At 44.2% G+C, this 20,362-nt stretch overlaps 1 protein-coding gene across 4 annotated transcripts; it reads left to right on the plus strand.

Moving 5' to 3' along the window:
- The first annotated feature begins 388 nt into the window (after positions 1 to 388).
- chd8 (chromodomain helicase DNA binding protein 8) lies at positions 389 to 19,218 on the plus strand. 4 transcript variants are annotated; one of them, XM_073491338.1, is made up of 39 exons: positions 389 to 492; positions 1,816 to 2,819; positions 2,989 to 3,309; positions 4,271 to 4,384; positions 4,525 to 5,027; positions 5,171 to 5,282; positions 6,036 to 6,242; positions 6,376 to 6,444; positions 6,544 to 6,599; positions 6,701 to 6,818; positions 6,918 to 7,001; positions 7,131 to 7,268; positions 7,595 to 7,716; positions 7,913 to 8,156; positions 8,240 to 8,416; positions 8,710 to 8,853; positions 8,994 to 9,092; positions 9,199 to 9,358; positions 10,268 to 10,478; positions 10,572 to 10,767; positions 10,954 to 11,124; positions 11,251 to 11,544; positions 11,724 to 11,944; positions 12,036 to 12,238; positions 12,365 to 12,521; positions 12,620 to 12,709; positions 12,831 to 12,934; positions 13,053 to 13,176; positions 13,418 to 13,493; positions 13,627 to 13,898; positions 14,297 to 14,529; positions 14,646 to 15,305; positions 15,391 to 15,494; positions 15,635 to 15,856; positions 17,144 to 17,239; positions 17,338 to 17,451; positions 17,577 to 17,678; positions 17,775 to 17,879; positions 18,088 to 19,218. In XM_073491338.1, the coding sequence occupies exons 2-39, from the start codon at positions 1,917 to 1,919 to the stop codon at positions 18,448 to 18,450; spliced, it is 7,689 nt and encodes a 2,562-aa protein (XP_073347439.1). In that variant the 5' UTR covers positions 389 to 492; positions 1,816 to 1,916; the 3' UTR covers positions 18,451 to 19,218. The 4 variants fall into 4 exon arrangements, with proteins under 4 accessions (XP_073347439.1, XP_073347442.1, XP_073347440.1 ...); XM_073491341.1 differs by having other exon boundaries at positions 15,394 to 15,494; XM_073491339.1 differs by having other exon boundaries at positions 11,254 to 11,544.
- Positions 19,219 to 20,362: the final 1,144 nt, after the last annotated feature.

Below are 20,362 nucleotides of genomic sequence, written 5' to 3' on the forward strand. Positions count from 1 at the left end.
AAGGTGATTCCTGAGATGTAGCCAATGTAATAAAACCCTGAATAAACGGACAGAGCTGTCTACAAACAGGCCCGTTGTGCTGTGTACTTCATTAACACTGTGAGATGATTATACCGCCGTCTATTTTTCTCCAGTCAGCTCTGAGGGGCCTGCGCTTTCTAATACGAGCATCTATGGCAGTAAAACGGCAATGTTGAAGATCACACAGTCAAATGGTCCCAGCTAGGCCGCATTTATTGTTTTCTCAACCTAGCTATGGCATCCATCCCGCCCAGAAGCGGCCGTACGTATGACGGATAGCTGGGGCAGCCAATGAAATTGCCGTATGCTGCCGGCTTGGGAGAAAACGGACCAATCGTGATTTGAGAGCATCCGAGGGGCACGCTTTCTACGCTTTCTCTGGCAAGAATGTTAGTTCCTGCTCTTCCCTGGCCGTTTCCTGTAATCGTACAGTGTTGTGAGACGGAGAAAGCCATGTGTGTCGATGCAAAGGTAAATTTAGCACCCCGAAATTATTACTGCGAGAGTTAGGGCAGTGGATATGATGGTTATTTTCAGGTTTTTTAGCCGAAAAATAGACGCAGAACAACCGAAACAGCAATGCGGCCTAACCCGTGTCTGAACGTTGACGGGCAATGGTTATTGTGGCACGTTGCTTTGGTTTGGTCCGGTTTGTTGATGAGATTGAAGGAGTCCGGCAGACTGAATGGTTGGTAGTAAATGACAGAGAGGAGAGTTAACTGGTCTAAACATATAATACACCGTGTATTTTTAAGCCTGAATATGTTTTCGGTGCCTCACAGGCTTTTGTAATAGGCACATCTTGGTCGCGGTACAAGCTAATGCTAGCCGACGGTTTTGTGAGAAAGACTGCAATACGACCTGAGAGGGAAGCATCCTAGCTCTCCAGCATCAGTACCCTCCTCATCTGACTTCACTACCAACTATTTTCATTCACTCAATCTTCCCTAGGTAGTTTAGCTTTGTATATGAAGTTACTATTGAAACGGCTTCATTGTAATTGTAGGGTTTTCTAAACCTGATGTCGTATGGAAACGCGTTTTCTGGACAGAGTGGCCACGAGTTTGTCGTAATGTGTGAAAACAATATTTGTTTGACTAATCCAGCAGTGGTCATTAGTTTATGTAGGGTGTTCTCTATTTTTACTTGATAGTTATTAAATGAAATCGTGGTGACTAACAATAGAGTAAACTTGATCATATCAGGCACAGCTCACAGAAGATAAATGTGTGTTCACGTGGAAGGGTTCTGTGATTTAGTGAGCTGTGCCATGTTCTTGTCGTGCTTTGGAAACCAAAGTTAGATGAATAATGTAATATTTATAAACATCAGAGAAATATAGAACAACATTTGGAGCTGAGAGGGAAACTCGGACTATTTTGAGAATTCAATGATTGGTTTTAGTAACTTTTTAAGGGAAAAAAGTCCAAATATTCTGATTCTAGCTTCTTAAATGTTAATGTTTTCTGGTTTGTTTACCACTTTCTGACAGATAACTGAATATGTTTGGGTTGTGGACAGAATAAGACATAAGACAAAAATAGATCGACATTTTTCACCATTTCTGACATTTTATAGACCAAGCAACTAATCGATTAAATGGGAAAATAATCAGGGATTAAAAGTTAAACGCACTTACTATCCACAGTGAGTGAGGCACACTAAACTTCAGTTGTTGTATTCTGGTTTGAGCTGTATGATAAACATCACATTAGCATACAGAAGCATTTGTTGAAATAATGTCAAAGCCATTATCCTGTGCTTCATTGACAAGTGTTTTTCCTCTTTTCCCAGCTGTTTACTTAAAAGTTGAGAAGAAGTGGACCGCAACTATTTAGCTTCCATCCCGGAGTCTTTTTAACGTTGTGCCCGTCTCCCTGTGTGGAGTGGGCAAGATGGCAGACCCCATCATGGACCTCTTTGAGGACACACCCCTGTTTAACCTGGACGCCCTACCGGACGATTCCTTCTCTCAGGGCTCCTCGGACCCGGTGGAGGAGGCCCTTAAACTAGCATTGGGCCAGGTGGACCCACCAGCCGAACCCGAGCTCACGGTCAACGCAGGCCTTACCGTTCCTGTAGCAGCTCCCGCCATCCCAGACCCTGCCCCCGTTCAAATCTCCACGCAGCAGCCTGTGCAAGTGGTGACTGCTCAGACTGTTTCCATACCTGCAGCTCCTACTGTAGCCTCGGCCCCTGTTGAAACTGTACCTCAGATCCAGGCCCAGACCACCTTACCTATTGTCAGCAACGCCAGCGTGGTCACCAGTAGCACTGTCCTGCTGAGCTCACCTCTGACTGTTTCCAGCTCTCCGGTCACCACCACTGCCACCACGCAGCTTACACAGATAACTCACCAGCTCACTCCACAGCAGTTAGCTGCCATCACGCAGCAGGCTGGTGGTAAAATTGTCATTCTGAAAGGGCCCCAGGGTCAGGCCCAGGTGCTGCAGACTGTAACAGGGGCTACAGGCCAGGCAAGTGGAAAGGTCATCCGTGTGTTGTCTGGGACTCCTCTTAAACCTGGCATGTCTATACTGCAGGGGGGGACAGTTTTAAATCAGGCGAGCCCAGGACAAGCTCAAGTCAAGGTGGGTGCTGCAGGGGTGCAGAGGCTGCTGCAGTCTCCCAACGGGCCAGTGAAACAGATGCTGTTGACCTCCGTGCCCCAGCAGGCGCAAGGCCAAACTGTTCAGGTGCAGATGGCTCAAGGCCAGACTCAAGTCCAAGTCCAGTCCCAGGCAGCTCAGATCCAGGGTCAGGTGCAACTACAGCCAGCCATGCAGGCCCAAACACAGGTAAGCAGCACCTCTTCTGCTTCAACAGGCAGACTGCAAGGTGTCACCCTGACAGCTGCAGCACAGCAGGTGACGTTTGGAGTGGTTTTCTAGTTTCACAAGCTGTATTTTTAGGTCTGTCTTTTTCCTGAGTGTCATAATTGGTCTCTTTCTGTGTATCTGATTCTAGGGTGGTGAAGCAAAGCGGATCACCCTGGTTCTCCAGCAGCCCTCCCAGGCAGCCTCCGCTGTGCCAGCAGGTCAAGCTGTTCCAGCCCAGCAGCAGGTCACACAAATCCAGCAGGTTCAGACAGCCCAAGGGGGACAGCAACAGCAGCAGACCCCAACTAGACTGGTGCTGGGTCAGCTCCCTGGGGGTAAACTGGTGCTCCAGGGTAGTCAGCTAGCAGCCCTGACCCAGGCCCGGGCAGGCCAGGCTGGAGGGCAGCCCAAAGTCCTCACTATTCAGCTGCAGGTGCAGCAACAGCCCAATCAACAAGGAGGAGTTAAGGTGAGAAAGAAGTGTTTTACAGTTTACAGTACATGTTTTCTGTTCACCTTTGTTTTTCCTCTTTTGTTTGTGAAACATCACACTGACCTCTGAAGTTCACTTTTGTTATTAAGTGCTGTGTTCTTGTTGAAATCCTGCCAGTTATTCTCTATTGATGCAATTGATGGGAGGCGTTGAAGGTCTTGAATGTTACTGATATTAATGTTGGCAAAAGTTTTTCCCAATACACTCAATATTGACATTAGTCTGCTTGCACTCCTTTTTTTCTAAGCATTATAAGGAAACATGTTGTTTTGAATGACACTTCATATCGGTACAATGTAGCCATAGCTGATATTTGAAACATTATGAGATAAAAGAAAACCGTAGCAATATAATATCAGACTTCACTGTGTCGTCGTTTCATAAGACTCCAGCATTTCAGGTTAAAAATCAGCAACGCTCTTTCTATTAGGCAGTACTTTCAGATTGATTGTTAGCTCTTAAATGTTACATATCGCCCCGATTTTATGTTTGCCATAACTTCTTCAGGACTGAGTTAGAGATGAAAAGATCAGAGATGAGACTGATCTCTGTACATTTACAAGAGAGATTGGATCAGGATGTGTTGAGCTAGCTTAGGGTAGCCCAATGTTTGGAAGCAGAGGGAACAACGTAGGCCTTTCAAAGGTGTTTTTCACAACTCAAAAGCTGTTAAAGCTTGAAAACATCCTGGGCTGATATCTGTATTAGAGTACAAAGATGAAATTGATAGTGCTCTCATCTGACTGTTGATAAGATGCCAAACAAGCAGATTTCTGAGTGTTCTTTAAAATCCTGCCAAATTCTCAGATCATATACTGTGACTGCTGTACTGTGTTCCATCCAACCTGACATTGGCTTGTTTGTATTTTTAATCTCCTCCTTTGGTTCTTTTCAAAGGGGATTGTGACTTGACCTGTCTCTTCTTTCACTCTCACAGTACCAACTGGTCTCAGGAGCTGGAAATACTGGCAGCCCACAGGTTTTGCAGATTTCACAGGGCCAAGGAGGACAGAGAGTTGCGGTGCCACTCAAAATGCTTCTGCAACCACAGGTAGCTCTCCAGATGTGCTTAGACAATTACTTATTTTATATACATTAGAGGGGGCTTCAGGTTTTGTTTTATTGTTTTTTAAATAAAATGTGGCAGAAAACGCTAAGAGTTTCTTCATTCAAACATTCTCCTTCACACAGACAAGCTCAGCATCCTCAGCTGGAACAGTTTCTGTGGTGAAGGTCATCAACACGTCAGCAGCCGGCCCCTCCACTACAACCACCACCTCTCCGTCCCAGGCCATCCGCATCACCAAGGCCCCTGGCGAGCCTGCCTCCGTGCGACGAGTGGAGATCCTGTGTAAGCAGGAGAAAGCAAACCGTATTGTGGCTGAAGCGATTGCCCGGGCCAAAGCACGTGGTGAGAAGAACCTGCCCAGAGTCCTGAACCAGGATGAACTTCCAAGCACACAGACCTCTCCGGAATCGGGGGGCACTGTAACCGTGGTGTCTGCTGCTAAGAAAAAGAGCAGCGGAGGAGGAAGCAAGAAGAAAAGTCCCATAGCTGGAGGAACGACGCCCAAACCCGCAGGAGGGGCTGATAAAAAGGGCAAAGTGAAGACACCAGGAGGAACAACTGGGGTGGCTGGATGCACAGTAATACCTGGAGCTGGGAACAAGAGCAAAAGCAAGACCAAGACAAAGTAAGTGATATATATGTGAGGGGGAGTCATTTTAATGTGTCTTACTTCTGTATGTTTGGAAGGGTTGCCTTGTAGAGAGATATTAACTGCTGTCCTTTAGCTGCTACTTCATTCTGTCTTTGTCTCACCTCTCTCCCCGGCAGCACTATTACTCTAGTGGGAGCAAAGAAAAGAAAGAGAAATGCGTCCTCTGACCACTCTGATGGGGAATTGAGTCCTGCCTCACCTGCTGCGCTGGAGGATGACTTGATTACGGTACAAACACATAATTAAGATCAGCAGACTTTTGGAAACTTCCCCCAAATCTTATCAATGGTCTGCACAGCCAACAACAGCTCATCCTTTGTTAGAACAGAAGTGCTTCGATGTTATTGAATAGTTGTACTTTGTATCTGGTTGTACAAATTTAACCACACATGTATTCTGACATTTCCGTGGTCAAAACATTTTAAGCTCAACAAAAGAATGGAATGAGGTGGTTGTATTGACCTGTTTTGTAGTTTACCCTCATCCTGCACAGACATTTTTGGCTGTTTGTGTAACCCTATGAGAAGGTTTGCACCCTCCCATTTAATTTGTGGCACATACTAGTTGTTAGAAATCATGTTTGTTAATGTGGTTGAACAAGCCAAAATGTCACACTTGCCGATGTTAAAATGTAGATTAATAGTCAGGTAAATTGAAATGACCTCTGACGATCCTGCTCAGGGTATTTCGGAGGTTCTTTTGGAAAGCTGCCAGAATTAGAATGTAATTGTTAATGCTCTGTATTCTCTAAAGGATGATACGATTTTTAAATGACGAAACTGATTTGTAGTGAGACCTATTTTTTTGTGTGTGTGTGTTTTGGATTGAGGCTTAAAAAATGCTGCACACAGAGGTGGAACATTTAATCACATCTGTTCTTTTTACATACATGTTACATTGTGGTGTGTGCCCATGTTTCTGTTTTCACCTGTAAACTTTATGAAAACACACTCAATTTACACCTCTCTCTCTTTTGGCCAGAAGAGGCGCTCCAATCGTGTGGTGAAAAGGAAGAAATACACTGAGGACCTTGATATCAAGATAACAGATGATGAGGATGAACAGGAAGATGTAGATGTTACTACAACTGCGGCAGCTGTTGCCTCCATCAGTGGCGGGACAGCAGCGCAGCTTAAACAGGAAATGGAGCTGGATGTGGACGGACAGCCCAGCATGCAGTTCTTTGTGGTGAGTGTAGAACTATTCTGACAAAGTTATTTCTTCTCTGGTGAGGTTTAAAGGATCTTCATGAAGATTTGAATGCTGATGGAAAGGGGGTTAAGTTGTTTTAATTAAGTGTATTACTTTTTTATTTTTAAAGGAAAACCCAAGTGAGGAAGATGCTGCCATTGTAGACAAAGTTCTGTCTATGAGGTTAACGAAGAAGGAAGTATGTTTATTCCCTTTTATATTTATTTGAATGTAATTCTAATTATTTTAATTTCTTTTTGAGAATCACAAAAACCTAAAACCTGTTCTTCTCTTTCAGTTGCCTGGAGGCCAATACACCAATGTTGAGGAGTTCTTTGTCAAATACAAGAACTAGTGAGTTTCAGAATCACAATGAATAACTTCAGCCTCTGAACTAGACAGCTTGTATTTTTTAAGGATACCAAACAATTAATACTTGATTCTCTTTTTCTCAGTTCATACTTACACTGTGAGTGGGCCAGTTTGGAGCAGCTAGAGAAAGATAAGAGAATCCATCAAAAGATCAAGAGGTTCAAGACCAAACACGCACAGATGAGGCACATCTTTCAGGAGGTGAGGGTGGCGCTTTTTCTTTTTTAGGATGTGGTTTAGCTGCTTGAACTCTAGTTTTCTAAACATTTCTACTGTCTCTGACCCTGTGGTTGTCTGCAGGATGAAGAGTCTTTTAACCCAGACTATGTAGAGGTGGACAGGATCCTGGATGTTTCCCACAGTGTGGACAAGGATAATGGCGAGGTAAGAAACCCGGCCTCGTCAAAGCTGTTTTTGTCTTGGCTGCGTAAAGAAATATGACCCTTTCTTCTTTTTTTATCAAGTAGCATGTTAGCAAAAGTTATATACTTGCTCTTACTCTTCTCCCTGCAGCCCGTTATATACTACTTGGTGAAGTGGTGCTCTCTTCCTTATGAAGACGCCACTTGGGAACTGAAGGAGGATGTTGACGAGGGCAAGGTCGAAGAGTTCAGCAAAATCCAAAACCGACAACCTCGCCTGAAGAGAACGGTGAGCAGTCAAGCAGACAATAGCCAGGAGCTGTTTGGAACTGAAGTTTATTTCTAATCACCTGATTTTATGCACATTCTGAAATTCTTCTTTAAAAGAACTTTTATGAGGGAAAAGGCAGATAATTTTCCACTTCATCTCAAGTGGAAAAACATTAATAAAGACAGGATGCAATGAATATGGATGGAAGAGATCTTAGACATTAATAAATGATGCAGTAGCTGCTTGTGGTTCTACTGAAGCCAGGGCATTGGTGTCAGATACCAAACTGCAAATGGTTCTGGTGGTTATCTTCTTCTCACCCAGTTTTCCTTCTCTCTCATCAGACACGACCATCTGCCAATTCATGGAAGAAGTTGGAGGAGTCAAGAGAGTACAAGAATGGCAACACGCTCCGAGAGTATCAGCTGGAAGGAGTTAATTGGCTGCTCTTCAACTGGTACAACAGGTATTTATCACACTGAATGTGCTACACTTCGTGGTCACAGCGAGCATTTTGAAGCTGCAGTCAAACTGGATTAGTTTTACCTGGTATGGTGCTGTAATTAAAGCAGCACTGTGGAAAAAACTTTGTCCTTTTGGAATGATGATTGGTGACTGCTTCTTGAATGGCTTCACTAATTACCCTGTTTCACGTCTCTCAGGCAGAACTGCATCCTGGCAGATGAGATGGGTCTGGGGAAGACCATCCAGTCGATCACGCTGCTGTCCGAGATCTATGCTGCTGGCCTTCAAGGCCCTTTCCTGGTCATTGCCCCCCTCTCCACCATCACCAACTGGGAGAGGGAGTTCTCCACATGGACCAACATGAACGCCATCGTCTACCACGGCAGCCTGGCCAGCCGGCAGATGATACAGCAGTATGAGATGTACTGCAAGGATGAGAAGGTGGACTTATTGATTGTGATTATTTTAGAATCATTTTACTGATGTTAAAACATGTCTGATGAAAATTGCGATTCTGTCTACAGGAGCACTTGATTCCAGGAGCGTACAAGTTTGACGCCCTCATCACAACTTTTGAGATGGTGTTATCTGACTGCCCGGAGCTGAGGGAGATCTCCTGGCGTTGTGTGATTATCGATGAGGCTCACCGCCTTAAGAATCGCAACTGCAAGCTGTTGGACAGCTTGAAGATGTTGGATCTGGTGAGTGGACCACAGACAGTTGTGGATTTCAGCACAAACCAAGGTGCTCAGAAAAAATACATGCAATTTGATTAAAAATGTTGCTTTTCCTTAATGCACTCACTTTGTAGTGAGGATCGAGAAACAGTTCTTCCTCGCATACCTTCTGTATCATCCCTCTTTTTAAAAATATCATTTCCTTCCTTCATTTGCTGATTAATATTTTGTCCTATATTTCTTTTATTCCTCCTCTTCCTCTCCTTCCTCTGTCTTTCTCTACCTGTGTTCTATTTGTGTTCTGTGGTCTCTCCCAGGAACACAAGGTGTTGTTGACCGGCACTCCTCTGCAGAACACTGTGGAGGAACTCTTCAGTCTGCTTCATTTCCTGGAGCCTACTCAGTTCCCCTCTGAGACTGAATTCCTCAGAGACTTTGGAGATCTCAAAACAGAAGAACAGGTGTGAAATATACACATGTTGGCACACACACAAGCACATATTTGCACACACCTATCTGTGTTCTTCGTCATGCACATCTGCTCATTTTACATGTATTTTACAGCTGTCACTGAGCAAATCTTTAATTTTCGGGTCCACAGGTTCAGAAGCTGCAGGCCATCTTGAAACCCATGATGTTACGAAGGCTCAAAGAGGATGTTGAAAAGAACTTGGCACCCAAACAGGAGACTATCATTGAGGTGAGTGTAAATAATGAACATTCAGTGTGAACTATGTTTGGGATTAGGAGATGTCAATGACAGAAAGAAGGCAACCATTTTACTGTTGCACTGTGCCTTCTCTCAGGTTGAGCTGACGGATATCCAGAAGAAGTATTACCGAGCCATCCTGGAGAGGAACTTCAGCTTCCTCAGTTTAGGGGCAAACAGTAACAGCAACGTCCCCAACCTGCTGAACACTATGATGGAGCTGCGCAAGTGCTGCAACCACCCCTACCTCATCAATGGTATTGTATTACAATATTAACTCAAAGCCTTATGTATGTAGTGTTGATAAGTTTAAATGTATATGCTGATGCTGGATACAATTAACAAGAGTGTGTCGAGGATGTTTAGCTCTGGCTCTAGGCATCTGGCTCTCTGTATGTTTGTTATATTCAGGCTTTTTTGGCAGAGTGAGCTTATGTAAGTCAGAGTAATGTTTTCCTAAAGCTGCCTGCACACCATAAGCAGTCTGAGCTGCACATGCTACAGGTTTGGACAGTGCAGAGAGATCAGCATCACAGGTCATTACATAATTTTATGCCGTGTTCACAAGGTAATTAAATTGAAATGGTTAAAAAATGTCATTTAGCATGTACTTTCAGCTTAATTTCTTTTTGGAAACTTAAAAGGGTTCCCTCCCTTGCTGTTTCCCCTAGCTGTAATATGATTACACTTTGAAAACTTTTGAAAAGGCAGCATAAAATCTGACTTTAGAAATGGCTGTTACTCATTCTGTGGGAAAACAAATGATAAAGTTGTTTACTCCTATTGATCATATGTAGAAAGCCTAATCTAGACTTTTTACAGTCATGGATTAGTTGGAACTAATTCTGATGTCATGAACATATGAGTCTGTTTCTGTTTTTGTTGTTTGTTGTTTTGTTGTAACATTCAACTTGACCACTGTTTGACTGTAGCTGGTTTTGAAGAACTAAAAGCTCAAATGAGATTTTCTGATGACATGTGTCTCATTTAGAAAGCATTAGTGTTAACTGTCGTACCTGTAATATGATGATAATGAATTACATTAGCAAATATGCATCCCAATATTTTAATGCTGTACAGCAGATGAATGCTGTGCCACTGTGTGAAAAAGCTTGCATCTTTGGACAGTATCATAGAAGTTATTCTCTTGTCTCTCTCTTGTCCAGGCGCGGAGGAGAAGATCGTAGCGGAGTTGCGGGAGGTGTATGACCCCCTGGCTCCCGACTTCCATTTGCAGGCCCTGATTCGGTCGGCCGGCAAGCTGGTGCTACTGGACAAGCTGCTGCCTCGCCTCAAGGCTGGCGGCCACAAAGTGCTCATCTTCTCCCAGATGGTGCGCTGCTTGGACATTCTGGAGGACTACCTCATCAACAAGAGGTGAGTGGGCCAAGGTGTATTTTAACACGATTGATGTTTTCTAAAAAATTTAAAATGTTAATGATAACTTTGTTTTCTTTTTCTTATTTACAGATACCTTTATGAGCGAATTGATGGCAGAGTGCGTGGGAACTTACGACAGGCTGCCATCGATCGCTTCAGTAAGCCTGACTCAGACCGCTTTGTCTTCCTGCTGTGTACCCGTGCTGGCGGCCTGGGTATTAACCTCACTGCTGCTGACACCTGTGTTATATTTGACTCTGACTGGAACCCTCAGAATGACCTGCAGGTACTGTCCAGTATAAAGTTTGCAAGAACAACAAACTATCTTTACATTTATTTCTTTGTTTTCCCAAACTCTTTTACATGTATGTTTTCACATTTTCCGTCCAAAACTTGGAGCTATTCTCATCTTTCTGTCTCAGTAGCTTCATATATGGTGCTCTAATGAGCCTTTTTTAAACCGTTCTTTCAGGCCCAAGCACGGTGCCATCGTATTGGACAGTCTAAGGCTGTCAAGGTCTACCGTCTGATCACTAGGAACTCTTATGAGAGGGAGATGCTGGATAAGGCAAGTCTGAAGCTCGGCCTGGACCGTGCCGTCCTGCAGAGCATGAGTGGAAACAAAGACAGCAACGTCAACGGGGTAAGAAACCTAATAGTCATTCACTTAAACTGCCAGGTCAGCTTTAGGTTGGTCCATTGTATTACATCTCACTAATTTGGAAAAAAATAATCCAGTTTGGACCGCTTATGTCTTTCTGCATCTTAGCAGATTCAGCAGTTCTCCAAGAAGGAGATTGAGGACCTGCTGAGGAAGGGAGCCTACGCTGCCATCATGGATGAGAATGATGAAGGCAGTCGCTTCTGTGAGGAGGACATCGACCAGATCCTTCAGCGTAGAGCCACCACCATCACAATCGAGAGCGAGGGCAAGGGCTCCACATTCTCCAAGGCCAGCTTTGTGGCCTCTGAGAACCGCAATGACATCGCCCTCGATGACCCTGAATTCTGGCAGAAGTGGGCCAAGAAAGCAGACATAGACATGGACTCCATCAACAGAAAGGTAAGTGTAAGGTGGTCATCAAAAGCTTACAGCACTGATTACCACAGCATGTTAAATACTGCAGATTTTACTAATGTCTTATCTGGTTGAACTCTTGTTTTTAAGGCCTGTATAGTAAATACTTGTATGTTGCTTTGAAGTTATGTGTAATTGACTGTAAGTTACTTCTCCCCCCTCAGAACACCCTCGTGATCGACACGCCCAGAGTCCGTAAGCAGACCCGTCAGTACTCCAGTTTACGAGGTGAAGGTGGGGACCTGTCTGATCTGGACAGCGACGATGAGTATCCACCTGCCAATTCCAGACAGTCACGTGCCTCCAGACGCTCCGACCGCCACAGTGGAGGAGGTTACGGCCGCACTGACTGTTTCAGGGTGGAGAAACACCTGCTTGTTTATGGGTATGTAGACCCATACTAGATCAGTTTGTCACTTTACACTCTTCTCTCTTGTTCTTTGTTCTCACCTGTTACCTGTTTTCTTCTTCTTCAGTTGGGGTCGCTGGAGGGACATCTTGTCTCATGCTAGATGTAAGCGTCGTCTGAGTGAACGTGACGTGGAGACGATCTGTCGTGTCATCCTGGTCTTTTGTCTGCTCCACTACCGTGGAGATGAGAACATCAAGAGTTTCATCTGGGAGCTCATCACCCCGCCGGAGAACGGGCGCGAACCCCAAACACTACTCAACCACTCTGGTAGGAGCTGCACACAGATCACAGAAAGAAACCGTTCTCATACAGTGCTGGTTCATGCGTTCCTTGTTAGTTTTCTGCTCAAATATCTATTCATTTATTAACTATATATTTTGTCTCTCTGCCCAGGTCTGTCTATTCCTGTTCCAAGAGGCAGGAAGGGTAAGAGGGTAAAAGCCCAGAGCACATTTGACGTTCAGAAGGTGGAGTGGATCCGCAAGTACAACCCTGACACCCTCCTTCTGGATGACAGCTACCGTAAACACCTCAAGCACCAGTGCAACAAGTAAGTGAAGCCCAATCAGCTGTGTTTTGATGTGTGTGTACATGTGAAAGCATTGCTGTCCGCATTCAAACACTTAAACCTCTCCTCTCCCACTTCAGGGTGTTGCTGAGGGTGCGTATGCTCTACTACCTGAAGCAGGAGGTGATTGGCGAACATGCCGATTCTGTCCTGAAAGGCGCTGACATCAGGTATCAAATATTGTCTTATTGTACAATAAGCCAAATGCAGACACACGCAGTGACTGAATAACTGACATTAATTATGATACACTTGAACACAGTTTACTATACATTTCTTTATATTTTCCAGGGATGTTGATATCTGGATGCCTGAGATGGAGCAACAGGAGGTACCTGCAGGATGGTGGGATGCTGAGGCAGACCGCTCACTGCTTGCTGGTGTATACAAACATGGTAGGTTTTCTCTATGCAAGCTTTAAGAATAGGGTGAGGATTTGTTACTCCAGTTGTCTCAGATTAGAAACTTTTTGTTGTTGTCATTTAACAGTTTTGACTTGTCTTCTGTTACCAGGTTATGAGATGTACACCACCATGCGTGCTGATCCCTGCCTCTGCTTCCTGGAGAGAGCTGGTCGTCCTGATGACAAGGCCATTGATGCTGAGCAGCACACTGGTGACGCCGAGCTGGGAGATGAGTGAGTGATCCTGGCTAACGGGGCTTATTTAAACCTACTTATGGATTTATAGCAGACATATAGGTTAAGCGGACATGTTCAATTTTAAGTCTGTATCAAAGTCTCTCCGTCATTACAACCTGAAGTAAAATGGTCAAAGTCTTAAAGTTAACTTCATGAAACATTAGAAAGTTGAGCCCCTTTATTGGACATGTCTCGCTCTTTTCCAGCCTAATGTTGCTTTATTGTTTGTATTGTACAGTCCTGACTATGATAAGTACTCGGAGGACCCGGAGTTCAAGCCTGCGTCAAGACACGCCAAAGATCTTTTTGAGGAGGTAAGAATCTGAGCCCTCACACTGAAGAGTTTCTGTCAGAAAGAGTTGATTTTCAGGGACTTGGTGTAATATATTGAAAATAAGCAACAGTGATAAACAAGTTAACGAGTCTCTGTTTGACCTTGTCTTCCAGGCTGACTCCATGAACGTGGACGACGAGATTTCTGTGGAGGACAAGGTGGGGCCAGTGCTCACAGAAACCATATCTAGCCAGAGTGGTGCGTGCGACTGGCCCTCCAGTTCGTCACTAACAGCGCGATTGCGGCGGCTGATCACAGCTTACCAACGCAGCTACAGGCAGGAGCAGCTGAAGATCGAAGCTGAGGCAAAGGGTGACCGCAGGCGCAGGCGGTGCGAACAGGCCAGTAAGCTGAAGGAGATTGCGCGACAGGAGCGTCAGCAGAGGTACGCTTGTGTTATATTATCTTTCCAGTGACTTCAAGTGGAAAGTTCTTATTTCAGCATATAATTAGTTTCTCACAGGCTTGTTATCAGTTCAAATATAGGCTTTTAACTATTGTAGGCATGTGTAGCACTTATAGTTAATGTTGACTTAATTTGTTATTTCATGCCATCATTTCTGGCTATTTCCTCTCTCCATTCTGATTTGTAAATTTAAAGATTTCCTGTGGAGTCTTCTTGAAAATAAATTTGACAATAAGTGGTGTAACAGTAAAGTATCTGAGCATGCACAAGTAAGCATATTATGTTCCTTAAAGTTATGGGCTTATTTTAGATGGAGACAAATATTCAATATTTTCCTTCTCATCCATCACTTCACTTGCCTTCTGTCTTTCGCAAAGGTGGACACGTAGAGAAGAGTGCGACTTCTACCGTGTGGTGTCCACTTTTGGTGTGGAAAAGATAAAAAAGGAGCAAGGTCTTCCTGAGGGCAGAGACCCCGATTATGACTGGAACCGCTTCCGTACTTTCGCTCGTCTGGATAAAAAAACAGATGAGAGCCTCAGTCGATACTTCCGCTCTTTTGTTGCCATGTGCCGGAGAGTTTGCCACCTGCGGCCAGGCCGTGGTGAAGGTAACTCTTCCCTTGTTTTGATTTGTTGATTTAAGGTTTTCCTTTTGAGGCACTTTGAGAGCAGAGCATGTTGAGTTCACAGTTACAATAAATATCTGTTCTATCCTCCTGCTCAGATCCATCAGAGCTTTCTCAGACTGTGGCCCCCATCACTGAGGAGCGTGCTTCCCGTACACTTTACCGTATCAGCCTCCTGCGTCGCCTCCGTGAGAGAGTCCTGCCCCACCCCTCCCTAGAGGAGCGTCTGCCGCAGGCTCCAACCAGCTCCGAGCTGCCCGCTTGGTGGAATATCCCAGACCATGATCGTCAGCTGATGCTGGGCGCTGCACTGCACGGTGTCAGCCGCACCGAGCTCTCCATCTACGCAGATCCTCAGTTCACCTTTAATCAGGCTCGGGAAGAATTCATCCAGAACCAGCAGGCCCCACCCCCTGCACCTCCACTTCAGGCACCTCCCATCGTGCCCCTCAGCCAGCCGAAGACTGAGGAGGTTGTGCCGAGTGTGAAGGAGGAGGGAGCTGATGAGGAAGCCAGGTTGCTTGGAGGTCAAATCGCTGCTGATCTGCAGAGTACGCCTTTGAGCCACCATGACGGAAAGGCACGAGGGCCAGGCTGGAGCCTGAAGAGGAGCAGAGGGAAAGTCGGGAAGTCCGGAGGAGGAAGGAAAGGAGAGGGAGGGTCGGACTCTGATTCAGATTCTGATTCGGGCTCGTCATCATCTGAGCGATCAGGTAGCAGTGATGACAGTGGAGAGAGTGAGGAAGAGACGGAAGGAGGTAAATTGGTAGTTAAAGAAAGAAAATCTTCAATCCTGCAGGAATAAACCAAACAAACTGATTTTTTTTCCTTTTTTTTTCTTAGCAGGCATGAAGCTGTGTGACGTAGATGATAATAGTCTACTCTCTATGACTCCGTCTCAGGATGGCATTCCTCCTCCTGATCCTCTCAGAGTGGACTGGCCCAAGGTAATTAATGTCCAGTTTACTAAATGGATGTTGAATGTTTCAAATCTGAAAGCTATTCTCTGGAAAGAATAAACTACCTCTATTTTCTTGACTGACTGTCAAGTCAGTAACTGACACTTGAGGTTTCCTCTTCCTCTCAGGACCGCGTGTTGATCAACCGGCTGGACAGTGTGTGTAATCTGGTGCTGACCGGTCAGTGGCCCTCAGGGCGGCGCTACGTTTCTGAAGCTCAGCTGAACCCGAGCTCAGAACTAGTGGGAGACGAGATGGCCTACACAAGGGTGATCCGTAAACCCAGCGGCACGCCTGGTGGTCCAGGTGCAGAAGGAGATGATGGAGAGTTCACTGTGAAGCTCCTCAAGGTGAGAATACAGTGGAGGATAAAATACTATAATCTAAGAGTGCTCCGGGTTAGGGTTAGGGGACTGAACACCAATCACAGATTGCTGGAAGCAGTATCAGCCGATACCGATCAAAAGGACGTGTCTTCACTTTATTGTCATCTAAAATTGTTAGTTATTAGTGGCATAGTTTAGTTTAGTGCCATTAAAATGTCAAGGAAATAAATAATTATATTTAATATATTTATATATATAAAAAAAGTAAATGGGACACACAGAATTTGGGAATAATTCTGTGTCTCAGTCTTTGTTGTGATGTATTTGTGCCCTGAAGCCAGTACTCCACCACCTGGTCACTATTTGTATCTGGTTACATTCATCTCTGACAGAAGATTGATAAAAAATCTTGTGTGTCTGTAACTCCAAACTCAAAGTCAACTGTGCTCAGCAAAGGTAGTCTACTTCAGTACATGTATTTAGTGTAAACTTGTTGTGTTGTCACATTAAACTCCAGTTCACTGTTTAACACTTCATGTTCCTCTGAACAGAAACTCTCAGTCCCACTGTGCCTCCACTGTAAGCCGTTAGCTCAGTCAGCTGTTAGCTCTCATGCTGTAAGGCTCGAAACAAACAGTGTCAATTCGTCCTCCCACGCAGGAGTAAAGAAAATATACCTATCACAAACAGACAATCCCAAATGATAAATTGAACAGACTACTTCTGTGTCTTCTCCTGCTGTTACTGTAGTTATATCTCTCCACTGGCTGGCCACTGAGTGTGAGACCTAACATTACGAGAATTGTTCCGCGTTACTGGTCCATCTATCCCTTCAGTCACGAACGGTTTGCTGGCAGGACCCTGGTTAATCCAAGAGGGCACTGAAAATCTGCATTGATATTGGCAGGAGGAAAGTTAGTTAGCTGTGTGTGTGTGTGTGTGTGTGTGTGTGTGTGTGTGTGTGTGTGTGTGTGTGTGTGTGTGTGTGTGTGAGACATTTTAGCAGCGCATAGAGAAACCATCTCCTGTGTTTATTGATCGGCTCTTCTGAGTGGGTTCTGTAGAGATCACCAATTGAACTTTTTACAACATATATTGGCCGATAACAATCTGTGCCTGATTACTCTTGAGTCATAGGCAGGAAGTTGAAAATATGCATAAACTGACTTTTTGTTGCTTTAAAATTGTTTCACCTCCATGAATCTGTGAGGTTTTCGTGCCAGGTCTGTCATATCAGAAACAGACTCTTCAAGATGCAGCTGTGATGTGTAGTTAATGAATAAATCACTCTCTTGTCTGTCACCCTGTCAGGAGGAGGGGCTGAAGCTGACCTTCTCTAAACAGGCTCTGATGCCAAATGGGTCTGCGGGAGAGAGCAGCAGCCGCAAAAGGCGCAAAGACCAAGAGGTACATCTATCACCTGTTTCTATGACGTACAGGAAGGGTTGTGTATAAAAACTGCTTTGGATTTAGTTTGATAACTCCTTTTTTTGTCTCTTTTTTAGTTATCCGACCCAGATGGACTCCATGATCCGCTGGAGCGAACTCCTCGGCGCAGGGACCCTCCCACCTGGCTGAAGGAAAACCCAGATTATGAGGTGGAGGGAGACATGCTGGAGGTATGATCATGACTCTTATAGTTTAGCAACTGGTCGTAAAGTGTAGATTCATATTGCTCTGGTCTCAGGTTAATAAGTAAACTCTAAGTTTCTGCTTTATTACATAACTTATCTTGTTTCCTCAGCTTCTTGTAAACAGGAGCAAGAGGAAGAGGAGGAGGAGGGCAGATAAAGCCCTGACAGGCAGTGAGAAGGTCAAAGTCATTAACATGAGGACAGGAAAGAAGGTGAGACATACAGTAATGGTATTATTTGCTTTTGATTTGTTGGCTTTGTGTTACCTCTCACTAACAGACAAACACCCAAATGTTTCATCTTCGTAGGTCGGAGCTGCTTTCTGTCCGATGCTGCAAGACCTGAGAGAATACCTTGAGGAGAATCCTGATAATGCTGTAGCTCCAGATTGGGCTGAAACTGTTCGGAAATCTGTACGTAGATATTATATCTTTGCTGTACAGTGGAGTGGTGTTAAGTTTTTTCTTCTCCCTAAGTAGTATTTTTGGCTTTCAAAGACCATGGAACTGTGGGTTACCACAGCATCAATAAAGTAAAACTCTGTGACAACGCACCTCTGCCTACATCTGTTTTATGCATAAGACTTTTCAGTGTTTCTAATAATGTATATTCTTCTCACAGGGCTTCCTGCCCGAGACCCTCTTCCACCGACTGCTGACTGAGCACTCAGAGATCCCGAAGAAAAGCAAGCGTCGCCATCACCATCACCACCACCATCACCACACTCCTGATCCCATCCCTGAAGACCCCAACCTAGACGGAGTCGAGGAGGAGACTCTGGTCTCAGACGGAGCCTACATGATGGATGAGGAGGACCTGGAGAGCTCCCATCACTTCCTCACCAGTCCGGACTTTGACGTTAAAATGGAGGGCGGCGACAGCCTTTCCCAAGGCGACTATGACAGCTCGGATCAAGAGGCGCTATTGGACGATGTCATCATAGCACAGAAGGACTCTGACTCCTCATCAAGCTCAGAGGATTGACTGAACCACATTCTTCGAACACATCAGACTTAATCCCCTTCTCAACATTGAATCATGTTATTCCTCATCATTTATTTTTACCATATTATGTATCAAATTATGGATGAATGTGTTTTTTTGTTGCTACTTTTATTCATTTATTTTATATAGGGATTTTTTTCCATGAAAGGAGCAAGTTTGCACCCATCTGTTTTCTTTTTCATCATCACAATTGTGTTCCATCTTTGTGTCCTCCTCTCTAACCTCTGACAAAACGGCAAAAAGCTGAGCTTTCTTACATCAAGACTTGTCATTCTCCTCCTCCTCTTCCTCTAAACCTGTTCTTTCCATCACATTCCCAGACATGACCAAAAGGGGACCCCTGCTGTACAGATACCCTTTTCTTATCTAAGAACCTCAATGCTGGTCCTCTAATGCTACATGAAACTGGACATGTGTACTGAGCAGAGCCTGGATCCAGATCCCACAATCCCCTCCGATCTCGTTTGGTCATATCTTGTGTGTCCATACGAGTCTGTGAACTTAAAGGGGATCCAGTGTGTGGACGTACTGTTATTGTTTTCACTCTATGGGAGGGGTGGGGGTTGAGGGGGAGGGAGAGGGAAAGTGGCGTATTAGTTACTGAAGCAGTGCTAGGAGGATGGGTGTATTGTACAATGTAGAGCTGGTCAATTGTGTACTATGAGATGACGGCAATGAGTTACTATTCTTGTTTTATGATCTGAGTGTATCTGTGAAATGAATAACAGCAATCTACAGTGAACACAAGTTTCTGTGTATTATTGTGACTTTCATCTAGCAGCGATTAGGAGGTTTACTGTTTGTACAACAAGCTTGGTTGTGTTGATTTGTGCTACAGCACATCATAATGTGATGCTGCATAGGAACTTGAATTATTAGTAATGGAAGTAATGTCCACATATAACAACATTCTTGACATACAAAGTATTAGATGGGGACAGAACTACATTAAATAATTTAGAAAAGAAAGCAAAGTTCAAGAACTCATCTATTATTCAGTTGAATTTCCAGCCTCACCCTGCATGGGAAAACAACTTACACTCTATTCAATGATTTTAGTAGTTTTTTATAGACGATGCATACGTGTCTAAATTTCAGTGCCTATTCTGTTGATTCTATTTGTATTTCTAATATACTGTATGCAGCTGGCATATTCAACTCTTTTATAAAGGAGGCCCGGGGTGGAAAAAATATCAAGTGCCAAAGGGCCGACCCAGACATTTGCATTCCCAATGTCTGACCTGTAAAGCTCGGAATTTAAATGTGCTAAAACAATCCACGTTTACAAAAAACAAAACCCGCTGGGGTTTATATTTGTTCGTTTTACGCAATTGAAAACGGAAAGTGCAGGAAACAAATGTACTTTTTCTCAGAAGTTGTCAGTTTGACTCACCAAATTCCCCTCTGCTTAAACAGTCTGGGTTAAAGGTGTTTAGTGAAATAAGAGCTTGTCTAATGAATGAGCTAACTGGTCTACTCAAAAAATTATCAATGGGCCAGAATGAGGCCACATTCGGCCCACGGGCCTCCAGTTGAATTTCTCTGATATATAAGTACATAAAAGAATTGCAGTATATGTGACTAATCCTTTGCGAATCACACAGATACCTACTTAGCACTCCCCACTTATAAAATGGGTATAGTCTTGAATATTAGCATGGTTTTGGCAAATATGAGTAGATTTACAATAGACAAAATATGATGAAACGCTTCTTGGATCAAGAGAGCAGGAGAGGTAATGAGGTTAGGTCTGGTTGGGGAGGAGCACAGAAAAGCAGGTCTCTTAATGTCGTATAGAAAAGGGAAATATAAATAGAAAAATGTCTAATAATAAGAAGAAGAATAAATGCAGTGCTTGGATTTAGCTGCTTTAATTGTTATTGAGCTAACA

This window comes from Pagrus major, chromosome 21 (assembly GCF_040436345.1).
Source record: "Pagrus major chromosome 21, Pma_NU_1.0".
Lineage (NCBI taxonomy): Eukaryota > Metazoa > Chordata > Actinopteri > Spariformes > Sparidae > Pagrus > Pagrus major.

Coding starts and splice junctions, on each gene's coding strand:
- chd8 (XM_073491338.1), top strand. CDS start 1,917: ATGGCAGACCCCATCATGGACCTCTTTGAGGACACACCCCTGTTTAAC. Junction 3,310..4,270: donor ATCAACAAGGAGGAGTTAAG/GTGAGAAAGAAG, acceptor TCACTCTCACAG/TACCAACTGGTCTCAGGAGC. Junction 13,494..13,626: donor CCAAAGATCTTTTTGAGGAG/GTAAGAATCTGA, acceptor CTTGTCTTCCAG/GCTGACTCCATGAACGTGGA.